At 44.1% G+C, this 16,946-nt stretch overlaps 1 protein-coding gene across 2 annotated transcripts in view; it reads left to right on the forward strand.

Moving 5' to 3' along the window:
* The window catches only part of MERTK (MER proto-oncogene, tyrosine kinase), a 238,387-nt gene that overhangs the window by 177,384 nt on the left and 44,057 nt on the right, over positions 1-16,946 (forward strand). For both annotated transcript variants that reach the window (XM_069769212.1, XM_069769214.1), the window contains exons 15-17: positions 205-323; positions 11,936-12,045; positions 14,650-14,809. In XM_069769212.1, coding sequence (XP_069625313.1) covers positions 205-323; positions 11,936-12,045; positions 14,650-14,809 — 389 coding nt within the window. The remainder of the gene's footprint in view (positions 1-204; positions 324-11,935; positions 12,046-14,649; positions 14,810-16,946) is intronic.

A 16,946-nucleotide genomic window follows, 5' to 3' on the forward strand; every position in this document is an offset into this window, starting at 1 on the left:
CGGTCCCGGACATAACAGGCAGGTAGTTAGTAACTACCTGCCCATAAGTTATAAGTCTCATGGGAAAATATGAGCAAAGTCCTGGATAACCCTTTTGACTGAATAAACATAGTATCTGACAAATCAATCATTTCTATGGCTGTTGGCCTTTTATTTTGGTTACAAATATTTTGACAATACTGTATATGTGTATTCCCATTCCAGGTGTCTGCCTAGAAGTAGGCCCTAGAAGAACCCCCAAGCCCATGGTCATTTTACCATTCATGACGTATGGGGATCTGCACAGTTTTCTTCTTTCCTCTAGAATTGGATCTGGACCTCTAGTAAGCTAAATAAGTTATATCGTAGCAATTCTTATGCATGAAATACCCATCTATAATTCTGAATGTGCCCAAAAAAAGTAAATACGGCAAGTAATGAAATGACACAATACGGTAATTAATGGATTGAACAACTAGGTATTGGTTATTTTTTTATATCACATTTTCTGCTTTTAGCCTTTCTCTTTATTCCTGGACAGTCTCTTTAGGAGGTTGCATTGATGTTGGAGTCTTTACTATAAAGCTAAACATTATCAATAAGTAAAATTAACTATTGAAAGCAATATTGTTTTTCTAGTGCTGGAGTGGTGCTTTTAATCTAAGGTACCTGCCTCTAACCATCTACTTACACTCCGCCGTCTTCATCTTTTTTCAAAGCTGCTCCAGTCCTGTGGTGCCATCTTGTGACCACAACTTCTGACTGACTGGAAGTCAAAAGTAAGGGTTATTGTCATAGTTTGTTTGAAAGTTTTGGCTGGGACCTCAGGGGTTAAGACTTTTCAGCCTCTCTCTGGCTGTGATAGGCTTTATTTGGCTGCATCTGGGCTCTGGTCTTTGTCAGTTATACTACTGCACTCAGCTGAGTAGTTTGGGCATATACAGTACGTCCTTCCATCTCTCCTGTGGCTGCCGGATTGTTTTTTGCTAAAAAGAATGATGGCGGCCTACGTCCCTGCCTTGACTTTTGAGAACTAAGCAAAATAACCGTGAAAAATACATACCCTCTTCCCCTTTTCCCTGATCTATGTAATCAACTGTCTGGGGCTAAATGGTTCTCCAAACTTGATCTCCGGGGAGCCTATAATCTGATAAGGGTTCGAGTGGGAGACGAGTGGAATACGGCATTCCTCACGTCTGAGGGTCTCTTTGAAAACCTGGTTAGGCTGTTTGGTCTTACTAATGCTCCCGCCATATTTCAGAATTTCATTAATGTAATATTTGCTGATCTTATAGGACATTTTGTTGTTATCTATCTTGATAACATTTTGGTGTATTCCCCAGACAGTCATACTCATTTGCAACATTTACGAACTGTTCTCCAAAGGCTCAAGGAAAATCAGTTTTTCGCTAAATTGGAGAAATGTTCGTTTTTCGAACAGGAACTGTCTTTTTTGGGCCTGATTGTGTCCTGTGAGGGGTTCGTATGGACCCTAAGAAGGTACAGGCTATTGCTGACTGGGTTCAACCCCGGTATCTTAAGGCACTCCAGCGCTTCTTAAGGTTCACCAATTATTATCGGAAATTTGTTAAGGGGTTTTCACAAGTGCTCAAACCCTTTACTGATCTTACACGTAAGAGCGCAGATTTAAAAAATTGGTCTGAGTCTGCCCAAAATTCCTTATCGACTCTGAAAGAATGTTTCATGTCTGCCCTGATTTTGGTGCAGCCAGACTCGTCTAAACCTTTTATTGTGGAGGTGGACGCCTCTGAGGTGGAGGTAGGAGCAGTGTTGTCTGAGGGACTTGCCACTTTGATCCATCTCAAACCATGTGCCTTCTTTTCCAAGAAGTTCTCTTCAGCCGAAAGAAATTACGATGTGGGCAATAGAGAACTTATTGAGGTCAAATTGGCATTTGAACAATGGAGGCACTTTTTGGAAGGGGCGGCTCATCCAATCACTGTTATTACGGATCATAAAAATTTAGCCTATAATGAGTCTGCTGAAAGATTGACTCCCAGACAGGCCCATTGGTTGCTTTTTTTTTCTCGGTTTCAGTTTCCTATTACTTTCCATTCTGGGTCCAAGAATGTTAAAGCTGATGATCTGTCCCGAAGTTTTGATTCTGTGTCTCCCCCCGAGCTGCTGTCCTCCATTCTTCATCCTGAGGTGGTGGTGGCTGGGGTTTCATCGGAGTTGGAGCAGGAGATTGTGGGGGCTCAAGTCTCTTGCTCCTGCCTTCAACCCTGGAGGGGGGGGGGGTAAATTGTTTGTCCCGGAGAGGTTTCGGCTTAGGCTCCATCAGGAGTTCCATGAGTCTAAGCTTAGTACTCATCCTGGTATTTCAGCCACACGGGAGGCGATGGCAAGAATTTTTTTGTGGCCCTCAAAAGATATCAAAAGATTTGTATCTGCTTGTGGGTTTTGTGCCCATTGTAAGAGCTCCCGTTGCTGGCCGGCCGGAGAATTGGTGCCTCTCCCAGTTCCTGATAGACCATGGATTCACCTGTCATGGACTTTATCACCAATCTCCCTCTTTCTAGGGGTAATACTGTGATATGGGTGGAGGTGGACAGGTTTTCTAAACAAGCCCATTTTGTACCGTTACCTGCACTACCTTCAGCTGATACTTTGTCTAAGTTGTTTGTGTTACATGTGGTGTGCTTGCATGGGGTACCCTTGAATGTGGTGTCTGACAGAGGTGTGCAGTTCATGGCCAAGTTTTGGAGGAAACTGGGTATTTCTTTGTCTTTCTCTTCTGCGTACCATCCTGAGAGTAATGGTCAAACGGAATGCACCAATCAGTCCCTAGAACAGATTCTTAGGTATGTGGCCTCAGTTGGGCAGGATGACTGGTCTGATGCATTACCTTTGGCAGAGTTCGCCTTTAACAATCGTGTGAGTAGGTCCACCGGTATGTCCCCATTTCTGGTCAACTATGGGTTCAGTCCACATTTTGGGGAGTTTTCACGCCTGGATTCTGGTTATCCTGGGGCGGAGAGGTCGGTTCAGCGGTTAAAAAATCTGTGGGTTTAGGTCCATCGTAATATCTCCAAGGCTTAGGGTAGGTATAAGTTCTTCATTGACAAGAGAAGAGTTTTGGGGCATGCGTTTCGAGTTGGCGAGAATGTTTTGCTTTCCACACGGAATATCAACCTTAAGCTTCTGTCTTTAAAGTTAGGTCCTAAGTTTATTGGGCCATACGAAATTGTGGAGGAGGTCAATCCGATAGCATATAGGTTACGTCTCCCAGCCTCTTTAAGGATTGCTAATTTATTTAATAAATCTCTTCTGAAACCCTTCAGGGTGGTTGAGGAGGACTCTGGGTCAGCTCCTTCTCCGTTATTGGTTGAGGGTCATATGGAGTATGAGGTTGGACACATTGTGGATTCTCGTCTGGTACGTTGCTCCTTGCAGTGTCTGGTTCACTGGAAGGGGTATGGTCCAGAGAATCGGTCGTGGGTTCCTCCTCACTCCGTACATGCTGATCGTCTGGTTCAGGCTTTTCATACCAGACACACAGAGAAGCCTGGGGGTCCAGTGGCCCCCTGTTGAGACGGGAGTATTGTCATGGTTTGTTTGGAAGTTTTGGCTGGGACCTCAGGGGTTAAGACTTTTCAGCCTCCCTCTGGCTGTTAGGGCTTTATATGGCCACAGCTGGGCTCTGGTCTTTGTCAGTTATACTTCTGCCCTCGGCGGAGTAGTTTGACCCTTGTGTGCTTGTGCCTGCTCTTGTGTGTTATCCTGTTACTGACCCGGGTCTGTCCCCCGTTTTTGCCATTGTCTGTTGATTCTGAACTGCTCATTCGTTCTGCCTGGTTTCTGACTTCTGCTCTGTTCTGACTACTCTTTCTGCCTGCCCCCTGGTACTTTTGCTGCCCTTTCTGGTTTCTGACACTTGGCCTGTATTTGACTCCTTTTTTGTACCTCACTTCTGTACCTCACTGACCTCTCGGTTTTGACCTCGGCTCTCCTGACCTTCTCTTGTTCTGTCGGTGCCCGCCGTCCTCCACTGTCTTGTCCGGGAGCGCTGCCCCTAGTTCCACCCTCAGCAGTCACGTGCCGCAGGTCCTGCACGCCAGCGGTTGCGCCCCGTCCCGGTAATCTTTCCGTGCGTTGCATTGCCCCACTCATCCACAACATAGCCGAACACATATACTGAGTTAGCCTTACCAGTCACGGTGTTCCTCACATTCTAACTGACCATCACAGTCTCCTGGTGCTGGGGGTAGTATGGTGTTCCTCACAGCTACAACTGCTCATTGCAAGTCTGAGAGCCAAAATGAAGCCAGAACAAGGCTCTCACAGACTTTGTAGTAGAGCAGTAGCACACTATGCAGTGATGAGGCAGTACCCAGCAAAGTTCAAAACAAAAGTCTCTTTAATGTTCAACTCACATAAAGTATACAGCACACAATATCTTCCAGATCGTAGCCGGGAAACATATCCTCCAGATTGTAGCCGATAAACACGCCAGTCCACCCTTGAGACCGGTTGCCATGGGTAACTACACAACTGTGTATGCTGTGGGTGCCAGGCCTCTCAGCTCCTTTGGCTGTTTGGCTCCGCTTGCCCATGTTGCCTCACACATGTGGAGCTCTGCAGAGCCGACTGCTCCGTACTCCTGAAAACATCAGACTGACACTGAACCTGACACACTCAAACCCTATACTGCAGGGTTTTAACTCGAATCTGTGGCCTTCAGCTACATGGAAAACCTGTCCAGAAAGGAAACATTACGTTAAAGTCCCGTAGTCCGTTTCAAAACACAAAAGCCCAGAGCAGGTTTTCTTAAATCTTCCTTGGACAAATAGATAGTTTGCCCAAGACTAACATTTACTTTTATTCTGCATTGCAATCACAGCTATGCCTGTGACTGCAATGCACTCCCATGGCCTCAATACGCCTCCGTGCGCATCCTGGGGGGAACTGTTATGAACAGGTGATTCAGAACCACAATGGACCTTGAAGTTCAGAGCACACAAAGTGACCTGACAATTACCAAAAACATAGGACGAGCTCTGAGGCGTGGGAACTCTGCTGACCGCAATCCCTAATCCTATCCAACCACACTAAAGGTAGCCATGGAGCGCTCCTGACCAGTCCTATGCGCCTCGAGCACAGCCTGAGAAACTAGCTAGCCCTAAGAAAGAAAAATAAGCCTACCTTGCCTCAGAGAAATACCCCAAAGGAAAAGGCAGCCCCCCACATATAATGACTGTGAGTTGAGATGAAAATACAAACGCAGAGATGAAATAGATTTAGCAAAGTGAGGCCCAACTTACTGAACAGACCGAAGATAGGAAAGATTGCTTTGCGGTTAACACAAAACCCTACAAACAACCACGCAGAGGGGGCAAAAAGACCCTCCGCACCGACTAACGGTACGGAGGTGCTCCCTCTGCGTCCCAGAGCTTCCAGCAAGCAAGAAAAACCAATATAGCAAGCTGGACAGAAAAAATAGCAAACAAAAATAACACAAGCAAAACTTAGCTTATGCAGGATAGACAGGCCACAGGAACGATCCAGGAGAAAGCAAGACCAATACTAGAACATTGACTGGAGGCCAGGATCAAAGCACTAGGTGGAGTTAAATAAAGCAGCACCTAACGACTTAACATCACCTGAGGAAGGAAACTCAGAAGCCGCAGTACCACTCTCATACACCAAAGGAAGCTCATAGACAGAACCAGCTGAAGTACCACTCACGACAACAGGAGGGAGCTTGGCCACAGAATTCACAACAGTACCCCCCCTTGAGGAGGGGTCACCGAACCCTCACCAGAGCCCCCAGGCCGACCAGGATGAGCCAAATGAAAGGCACGAACCAGATCGGCCGCATGGACATCAGAGGCAAAGACCCAGGAATTATCTTCCTGACCATAACCTTTCCACTTAACCAGATACTGGAGTTTCCGTCTCGAAACACGAGAATCCAAAATCTTCTCCACTATATACTCCAACTCCCCTTCAACCAAAACCGGAGCAGGAGGATCAACAGATGGAACCACAGGTGCCACGTATCTCCGCAACAATGACCTATGGAACACGTTATGGATGGAAAAAGAAGCTGGAAGAGTCAAACGAAAAGACACAGGATTAAGAACCTCAGAAATCCTATACGGACCAATGAAACGAGGCTTAAACTTAGGAGAGGAAACCTTCATAGGAATATAACGAGATGACAACCAAACCAAATCCCCAACACGAAGTCGGGGACCCACACAGCGCCTGCGGTTAGCGAAACGTTGAGCCTTCTCCTGGGACAAAGTCAAATTGTCCACTACATGAGTCCAAATCTGCTGCAACCTATCCACCACAGTATCCACACCAGGACAGTCCGAAGACTCAACCTGCCCTGAAGAGAAACGAGGGTGGAACCCAGAATTGCAGAAAAACGGCGAAACCAAAGTAGCCGAGCTGGCCCGATTATTAAGGGCGAGCTCAGCCAAAGGCAAAAAGGACACCCAATCATCCTGATCAGCAGAAGCAAAACATCTCAGATATGTTTCCAAGGTCTGATTGGTTCGTTCAGTCTGGCCATTTGTCTGAGGATGGAAAGCCGAGGAAAAAGACAAATCAATGCCCATCCTAGCACAAAAGGCTCGCCAAAACCTCGAAACAAACTGGGAACCTCTGTCAGAAACGATGTTCTCTGGAATGCCATGTAAACGAACCACATGCTGGAAAAACAATGGCACCAAATCAGAGGAGGAAGGCAATTTAGACAAGGGCACCAAATGGACCATCTTAGAGAAGCGATCACAAACCACCCAAATGACCGACATTCTTTGAGAGACGGGGAGATCCGAAATAAAATCCATAGAGATATGTGTCCAAGGCCTCTTTGGGACCGGCAAGGGCAAAAGCAACCCACTGGCACGAGAACAGCAGGGCTTAGCCCAAGCACAAATCCCACAGGACTGCACAAAAGAATGCACATCCCGCGACAGAGACGGCCACCAAAAGGATCTAGCCACCAAATCTCTGGTACCAAAGATTCCAGGATGACCAGCCAACACCGAACAATGAACCTCAACGATAACTTTATTCGTCCACCTATCAGGGACAAACAGTTTCTCTGCTGGGCAACGGTCAGGTCTATTAGCCTGAAATTTTTGCAGCACCCGCCGCAAATCAGGGGAGATGGCAGACAAAATTACCCCCTCTTTGAGAATACCCGCCGGCTCAGGCAAACCCGGAGAATCGGGCACAAAACTCCTAGACAGGGCATCCGCCTTCACATTTTTAGAGCCCGGAAGGTACGAAACCACAAAGTCAAAACGGGAGAAAAACAGCGACCAACGAGCCTGTCTAGGATTCAACCGTTTGGCAGACTCGAGATAAGTCAAGTTCTTGTGATCAGTCAAGACCACCACGCGATGCTTAGCTCCTTCAAGCCAATGACGCCACTCCTCGAATGCCCACTTCATGGCTAGCAACTCTCGATTGCCAACATCATAATTTCGCTCAGCAGGCGAAAATTTCCTGGAAAAGAAGGCGCATGGTTTCATCACCGAGCAATCAGAACTTCTCTGCGACAAAACAGCCCCTGCTCCAATTTCAGAAGCATCAACCTCGACCTGGAACGGAAGCGAAACATCTGGTTGGCACAACACAGGGGCAGAAGAAAAACGACGCTTCAACTCCTGAAAAGCTTCCACAGCAGCAGAAGACCAATTGACCACATCAGCACCCTTCTTGGTTAAATCAGTCTACGGTTTAGCAATACTAGAAAAATTATTGATGAAGCGACGATAAAAATTAGCAAAGCCCAGGAACTTCTGCAGACTCTTCAGAGATGTTGGCTGAGTCCAATCATAAATGGCCTGAACTTTAACAGGGTCCATCTCGATAGTAGAAGGAGAAAAAATGAACCCCAAAAATGAAACCTTCTGAACACCAAAGAGACACTTTGACCCCTTCACAAACAAAGAATTAGCACGCAGGACCTGGAACACCATTCTGACCTGCTTCACATGAGACTCCCAATCATCCGAGAAGACCAAAATATCATCCAAGTATACAATCAGGAATTTATCCAGGTACTCTCGGAAGATGTCATGCATAAAGGACTGAAACACTGATGGAGCATTAGAAAGCCCGAATGGCATAACCAGGTACTCAAAATGGCCTTCGGGCGTATTAAATGCTGTTTTCCATTCATCGCCCCGTTTAATACGCACAAGATTATATGCACCACGAAGATCTATCTTGGTGAACCAACTAGCCCCCTTAATCCGAGCAAACAAATCAGACAGCAGCGGCAAGGGGTACTGAAATTTGACCGTAATTTTATTTAGAAGGCGGTAATCAATACAAGGTCTCAGCGAACCATTCTTCTTGGCCACAAAAAAGAACCCCGCTCCCAATGGCGACGATGACGGGCGAATATGACCCTTCTCCAAAGACTCCTTCACGTAACTCCGCATAGCGGCGTGCTCAGGTACAGATAAATTAAACAGTCGACCCTTAGGAAACTTACTACCAGGAATCAAATCGATAGCACAATCACAATCCCTATGCGGAGGTAGGGCATTGAACTTGGGCTCATCGAATACATCCCGGTAATCAGACAAGAACTCTGGGACCTCAGAAGGGGTGGATGATGAGATAGACAGAAATGGAACATCACCATGTACCCCCTGACAACCCCAGCTGGACACAGACATTGATTTCCAATCTAATACTGGGTTATGGACTTGTAGCCATGGCAACCCCAACACGACCACATCATGCAGATTATGCAACACCAGAAAGCGAATATCCTCCTGGTGCGCAGGAGACATGCACATGGTCAGCTGGGTCCAATACTGAGGCTTATTCTTGGCCAAAGGCGTAGCATCAATTCCTCTCAATGGAATAGAACACTGCAAGGGCTCCAAGACAAACCCACAGCGCCTAGCAAACTCCAAGTCCATCAAATTCAGGGCAGCGCCTGAATCCACAAATGACATGACAGAATAGGAAGACAAAGAGCAGATCAAAGTAACGGACAAAAGAAATTTCAACTGTACCGTACCAATGGTGGCAGACCTAGCGAACCGCTTAGTGCGCTTAGGACAATCGGAGATAGCATGAGTGGAATCACCACAGTAGAAACACAGCCCATTCTGACGTCTGTGTTCTTGCCTTTCAGCTCTGGTCAAAGTCCTATCGCACTGCATAGGCTCAGGTTTATGCTCAGATAATACCGCCAAATGGTGCACAGATTTACGCTCACGCAAGCGTCGACCGATCTGAATGGCCAAAGACATAGACTCATTCAGACCAGCAGGCATAGGAAATCCCACCATGACATCCTTAAGGGCTTCAGAGAGACCCTTTCTGAAAATAGCTGCCAGCGCACATTCATTCCATTGAGTGAGCACGGACCACTTTCTAAACTTCTGACAATAAATCTCTATCTCATCCTGACCCTGACACAGAGACAGCAAATTTTTCTCTGCCTGATCCACTGAATTAGGTTCATCGTACAGCAATCCGAGCGCCAGAAAAAACGCATCAATATTACATAATGCAGGATCTCCTGGCGCAAGGGAAAATGCCCAGTCTTGAGGGTCGCCACGTAATAAAGAAATAATGATCTTAACTTGTTGAACTGGGTCACCAGAGGAGCGGGGTTTCAAGGCCAGAAATAGTTTACAATTATTTTTAAAATTCAAAAACTTAGCTCTATCTCCAGAAAATAACTCAGGAATAGGAATTTTAGGTTCTAACATAGGATTCTGAACCACTAAATCTTGAATATTCTGTACATTTATAGCGAGATTATCCATCAAAGAGAACAGACCCTGAATGTCCATGTCCACACCTGTGTTCTGAATCACCTTGATGTAAAGGGGAAAAGAAAGACAGAACACAGTGCAAAGAAAAAAAAATGGTCTCAGAACTTCTCTTTTCCCTCTATTGAGAAGCATTAGTACTTTGGGCCTCTAGTACTGCTATGAACAGGTGATTCAGAACCACAATGGACCTTGAAGTTCAGAGCACACAAAGTGACCTGACAATTACCAAAAACATAGGACGAGCTCTGAGACGTGGGAACTCTGCTGACCGCAATCCCTAATCCTAGCCAACCACACTAAAGGTAGCCGTGGAGCGCTCCTGACCAGTCCTATGCGCCTCGAGCACAGCCTGAGAAACTAGCTGGCCCTAAGAAAGAAAAATAAGCCTACCTTGCCTCAGAGAAATACCCCAAAGGAAAAAGCAGCCCCCCACATATAATGACTGTGAGTTGAGATGAAAATACAAACGCAGAGATGAAATAGATTTAGCAAAGTGAGGCCCAACTTACTGAACAGACCGAAGATAGGAAAGATTGCTTTGCGGTCAACACAAAACCCTACAAACAACCACGCAGAGGGGGCAAAAAGACCCTCCGCACCGACTAACGGTACGGAGGTGCTCCCTCTGCGTCCCAGAGCTTCCAGCAAGCAAGATAAACCAATATAGCAAGCTGGACAGAAAAAATAGCAAACAAAAATAACACAAGCAAAACTTAGCTTATGCAGGATAGACAGGCCACAGGAACGATCCAGGAGAAAGCAAGACCAATACTAGAACATTGACTGGAGGCCAGGATCAAAGCACTAGGTGGAGTTAAATAGAGCAGCACCTAACGACTTAACCTCATCACCTGAGGAAGGAAACTCAGAAGCCGCAGTACCACTCTCATCCACCAAAGGAAGCTCATAGACAGAACCAGCCGAAGTACCACTCACGACCACAGGAGGGAGCTTGGCCACAGAATTCACAACATGGAACATACAGCGACCCTCACATGTAACACCAGTCACTGCCTCACAACTTACATTGAGTTGTGACCTCCAGTATGCTCCATGAAGCACTTGAGCAATCGGCAGGTCACAAACTGCTGGAGACTAACGATAGCAGCAGTGTAAAAGGTGAAGACGGTGGGAGGTGAGTATAATACTCAGGTCAGGGACCTTAGCTTAGTAGCACCACTCCAGCACTGCAATAAAAGACATGCTGCATTGGTGATCTAATTTAACTTGTGAGGACACCAGGTCCATATCATCTGATATGATCTGTCTATTGCTAGCTGCAGACTGGACTAACCGAAAATATATCAGTGTGCTCCTTAATGGAAAAGTTTGTAACGCTGTTGTCTGTCTTTTTCTGAGCTCCTCTCAGCTAATTTATGATCACAGATCACATCAATGAATGTCCTGGGAAACAAAAGGCCTGTAAAAAGCCAAACTGTGTGAACATTTTTTCATGAAACCAAATTGCACAATTGATTTTTAAGGGCTCATTCAGATGTAAGTTTTATTGCACAAGTGCTGTACTTGCTTTTCACAGATAGCGCTCTGACCTATGATATTTTATGGGGTAGATAACAGCTGAATTTTTCCTTGGACTGTGGGATCCACACACAAAATCAAATAATCATCATGAATCATATGATTGTGATATGCTGTATGATATTGAGCCAAGCCTTGGATGAAACTCACCAATGCAATATATGGAGCTTTTTTCTCGGACTGTTTCATAGAAGGAGCTTGAGAAATCTCCATCAGTTTTTTCTGTCATGGAAGAGAAACTCTGAGAGAACTCGGATGCTAAAAACTGACACTGAAAAAACTCTGAAACTCTGATCAGAAACAATGATGAATCTCTGACTGCTTTTGCGTAAGAGAAATGAATGATTCTGAACGATGCCTGACTCTGACAAATGTCCTGATACCACAGATCAGTGAGACTATTATATGTCATCTGCCTCGCTGAGTTGGGACATGTTGGACCATGTCTCTGTTCCCAGCATTGATACGGTTGGTAGAACACATAGTATTCATTCTTCATATGTAATTTAATGAAGGTTATAGTTAGACAGCATAAAATCCAATGATCGGCCTGAGTCATATGATTTTTTAACTCTCTCTTCCATATATAAAGTAATAAATATTAATTTATGGATTTTTTTCATTTTCAGTGTGTACCTCTGCAGACTCTTGTTAAGTTCATGGTTGACATTGCTACTGGAATGGATTACCTTAGCACTAAACATTTCCTACACAGAGACCTGGCAGCGCGGAATTGCATGTAAGTCTAATCCTTAGGTAAAATCTTCAATGTGCTGCAAATACAAACATGTAATCAATGAAATGAATGTAAAAGGATTATCTCTGCTATTGGTTGATGACTATTTTTTGTTTAATTAAAGCATGCCTAATTTCAGTAAAAGCAGACGGTTCATCAGCATTCTGTCAAGCCCATACGTGCTGGAACTTCCTTTACTTTAATTAAAATCATATGCTAGTGAGCCAGCCTTTCTCTAATGGTTACTTAAAGCTTACATTTGCTCCATTTTTCCTTAAAATATTAACAGTGACGTGGGTCAGAATACAGAGAGTGAGTCCTATGTGTTGCTTTATATACATAGAGTTATATTGCTATCAGCACTATTGGCGCTGCATTTATAGTATTATCAGAGAGTAAAATCTGCAACAACTGCTCTCTATTTCCATTTAACAGCATATTACAACCCTTTAAACCTATTCCAAGCTCCAACCATGTTTCACTTGTGGGCAGCGTACACAGGGGAATTGGATCTACTGTATTGCAGGGGACATTGGAACACTGGCCATGCCCTGTAGGCTTATCATGCCGAGATGGACAGTTAGTGAGGACTCCGCTTTGCTGACATTATTCCTCTTTTCTCCTTTGCATCTGTGTATCCAATCGTGATCAAGATTCATTGTAACTCGCTGTATTCTGATCCACCATATTAATATTTTAAGGAAATTTAAATAAGATGCAAATTGTAAAAACTTTTTAGAGAAAGGCCGGTCACTAGTCGGGTCCTATTTGTATACGGTATGTGCTGTATTTTAATCAATTCCCATTTTAACAATCTCACCTTGCTCAGTTGTCATTAGACGTCTTCACTTCTCATCATTGTGCCTGCCATTTCCAGGGGGAAGGGGGGGTTGTCTGTCCTGAAATGTAAGCCCACCTTTGTTTTTGCCATTTGACATACAAAGGATCATAAGCAGAGAGACAAAGCCCCTCCTTCACTGGCTGTAATCCATCTTGGTGCCTCTGCAACTAGAGAGGCAATTATCCCACAAAAAAAAATAAGCAGTCCTATAAGCTCAGTTTATGGAAAAAATATTATCTTAAAGCTCTCAGAATATGATGACACCAAAAAAATCGAAGAATCAATGCCTTTGAAATGTGGTGCTGGAGAAGGATGTTATTAATACCACGGATGGCAAGAAGAAGAAAGAAATCAATTTGGAACAAATCAAGCCAGACATGTCCCTTGAAGCAAGGATCACCAAGATACGACTTGCCAACTATGGACACATCATACGAAGAGAGCAATCACTGGAGAAGGACATCATGGTGGGAAGAAGAGCAAGACCAGCAACCCGATGGCTTGATGCAATCAATAACGTGGCGGAGAAAACCAGGGTGGACGTATCTAGGCTTGCACAAGATCAATCTTCTCACAGAGCGTTCATCCATCAAGTTGCCATAACTCGAGATTGAGCTGAAGGCCGTTAATAATAATAATAATAATAATTAATTACCGTATATACTCGAGTATAAGCCGACCCGAGTATAAGCCGACCCCCCTAATAAAACTAGTTTCCCCTAATAAAACTGGGAAAACTTATTGACTCGAGTATAAGCCTAGGGTGGAAAATGCAGCAGCTACCGGTGAATTTCAAAAATAAAAATAGATACCAATGAAAGTAAAATTAATTGGGACATCAGTAGGTTACGTGTTTTTGAATATCCATATTGAATCAGGAGCCCCATATAATGCTCCATAAAGTTTATGATGGCCCCATAAGATGCTCCATATTAAAATATGCCCCATATAATCCTGCATAAAGGTTGATTATTGGCCCATAAGATGCTCCATTGACACATTTGCCGCATACAGTACTGCATAAAGGTTGATTATGGCCCAATAAGATGCTCCATAGAGACATTTGCCCAATATAATGCTGCACAAATGTTGATTATGGCCCCATAAGATGCTCCATAAAGATATTTGCACATTCAGTCTAAAAAAATGGGCTGAAAATCTCACCTTATACTCGAGTATATACGGTATTATTTATTGTACAAAAGCAGTACAATATAAATAAACAACCATCGATTTGGTATTGCGGTAATTATACCCACAGAATTAACACTTTATTTGTCAACACGTTTTGTCTTCAGTGCTGATATCACATCGATACCACTGCAGCCAACAGCTGAGCTCAGGGGCTCTGTACAAGATGACGACACAAGATGCTCAGAGCCACTGAGGTCCCTTATTAGCTGCAGCTCTGTGGACATGATGCCAGTGCTGCAGAGAATAACAGACACTGGGAGCAGCGGTGTAGACTCCATGCTGGGCCAGGGGAGGGTGAGTAAGGCACGGTTGGTTTGTTTTTTAAGCAAACTGTAGTCCGGGGATTTCTAGATTTGGAATAACCCTTTTAATTCCTGATTAGACTTTGTCCTTAACAGGTTAAGTGGTGTGCCCCAATACATTGAATGGCATGTTAGAAAGTTCCATAATACCCTGGTTATGCTTTATTTACATATAACTAGAAAATACAATTGTTGATTTTACAAAATGTACAGTGTTTGTATAAGACTCTGAAATGTCTAAGTACGGTAACTTTTTTAAATTCTTTCTAGGTTGAGGGATGACATGACTGTGTGTGTTGCTGATTTTGGCTTATCTAAAAAAATATACAGCGGTGATTACTACCGTCAAGGACGTATTGCAAAGATGCCTGTGAAATGGATCGCAGTGGAAAGCCTCGCTGATCGTATCTACACGGTGAAGAGTGATGTGGTAAGATGCTGAATAGAAGAAGCTGCACACATCATGGTGGAGCACATACAAAATAACTTGTTCTTCAAAGCAGTCATAGCGCTACAAACTAGTATTATGTCAAATAGTTTTGCAGTTGCAGAAATTTATATCAATCATAAGGATAAAAACGTTACTATAAGTATGTAATTTTAGTAAGAACATGTGTCAGTAAGTCTCCTTACCCTAGCGTCGCAGCTTTCATTAATATCGGGGTCATGACAGCTATGACAGTTCCTTTCTCGAATTAGTCAAAATGAATCTTGGCAGAACCCATTGACTTGTAATAAAGTTTCTCAGGTTTCCTGTATTTTGATCACAAGACTAGCAATGCCTATCAAGCAGCTCTGACTGTAAAAGCTTTAAAAGCATTGTTGGCTATTGGAAAACCCTTTTGAATGTTCTGTTTGATGGAAGTGAGAAGATTGCAGTCCGTAGGCGAACCCTAGGTTTTTCTGCACCTTGGCCCAAAATTGCACAATGCTCAGTATAGCAATATACAGTATCCTCCGATCTGATAAGTTACAGATTGCTAAATGTGTACAAAATCAGAACCAATAACACTACATAAATACATCAACAGAAGCAACAACAGTACAGGAATACATCTCTAGAAGGACAATCAGTACAGAAATACATCACCAGTTCCAGGACTGGGCAAAAGAGACTCAGTGGGACCCTTTAACACATACCACTAATCATGATGCACAGATACGGCAGAGAAATATAGGGGATAGTGCAATGCTAAAGATTTCACTTACTTCTTACATTACATGAGTGATGTATTAGAAATTCTACAATACCATACTTATAGTGTAATGCATCTCATAGTCCTTCATACAGTATAATGCACCCCCACAGTCCTCCATATAGTATAATGCAGAGCCCATAGTTATTCATATAATATAATGCACCTCCATATATAATACACTGCAAACCGCAGTACTAGTACGGTGCTGCTATTTCCGGTCATCGCGCTGCATCACACGGTGATCTGATTAGGATGACTGCTGTTCCTTACAGCAGACAATCCAGGCACGTCACCAAGGGGGGTTGATCCTCCCCCCTCATCGGTGATCATTGTGACTGGCTGGTGAACTCTCAAGTAAATTTTAGCTAGTGCATTAGGAGAGCGTATGTCACATTGTTGGTGATGTCCGTTTTTCATTTGTAAAAAAAAAAAGAATTTGTTTTGGGTAATACATTTATAGGGAGGGCATTAGTGTAATGAACGTCTGTATTTTTTTATACAAACTTTTTTTACATCTGATTTTTCTTTCCATTTTTTTCTCTCTCTATTTTGTTACAATAAATTGTACTCTTTACACAAGCCCAACACATGACACGTGTAAAAGCACCACTTACATACACATTCCCGGGGGTTGAAAAAAAAAAAAATGGCCCATTTTTCAAGAAGACACTATTCCCCAGAGGAGGCTTACACCATCCGAATCTGACACGGATTCAGGCAGTGAGAAAGATCCCACATTCCTCTATTCCTCCTCCTCATCTGGTGAAGAAGGACCCCCAACAAGGCGCCCTAGGACCCAGGCAACTCCTGCAGCAATCGATCCCATATGGATTGCACCCCCCGAAAATTATCAGCCCATCATTCCGGATTTCAGCAGCAGTTCAGGAATCCAGTTTGACACCACTGGCCTCACTGAAATTGACTTCTTCAAATTCTTTTTCAGTAATGAAATAATCGATGTGAATATTTTTCTGCCCAATGATGACAGAAGTATTCTTGGAGTGATACCCAGGGGCTGACTGGCAAATTTTAGCTTGGGTGGCAATAACACAGCAGTGGCCCATGAGTAGCGGCCCATCCTTAAAGGGGTTGTCGGATCTTATGCTACATGTCTACAGTCACTATGTGTGAATCCTCATATCGTGCGCACTGTGCGCTGTGAAGATTCTCTGGTGCCGGCGCCGGTAACAGATGGTCTTGTGACCGCAAGCATGCGATATATATATATTCCCAGCCACATTCCGACAAGTCTGTTTCTGGCCTTGTTCAATACAGTTGCATTAGGACATGCAAGTCTAGTCAGCATGTGACCGCATGTATGCAAATCACAAACTTGCAGTCACACACCAGCTGAATAACCACAGCACT

This window comes from Ranitomeya imitator, chromosome 5, assembly GCF_032444005.1.
Source record: "Ranitomeya imitator isolate aRanImi1 chromosome 5, aRanImi1.pri, whole genome shotgun sequence".
NCBI classification, from domain to species: domain Eukaryota; kingdom Metazoa; phylum Chordata; class Amphibia; order Anura; family Dendrobatidae; genus Ranitomeya; species Ranitomeya imitator.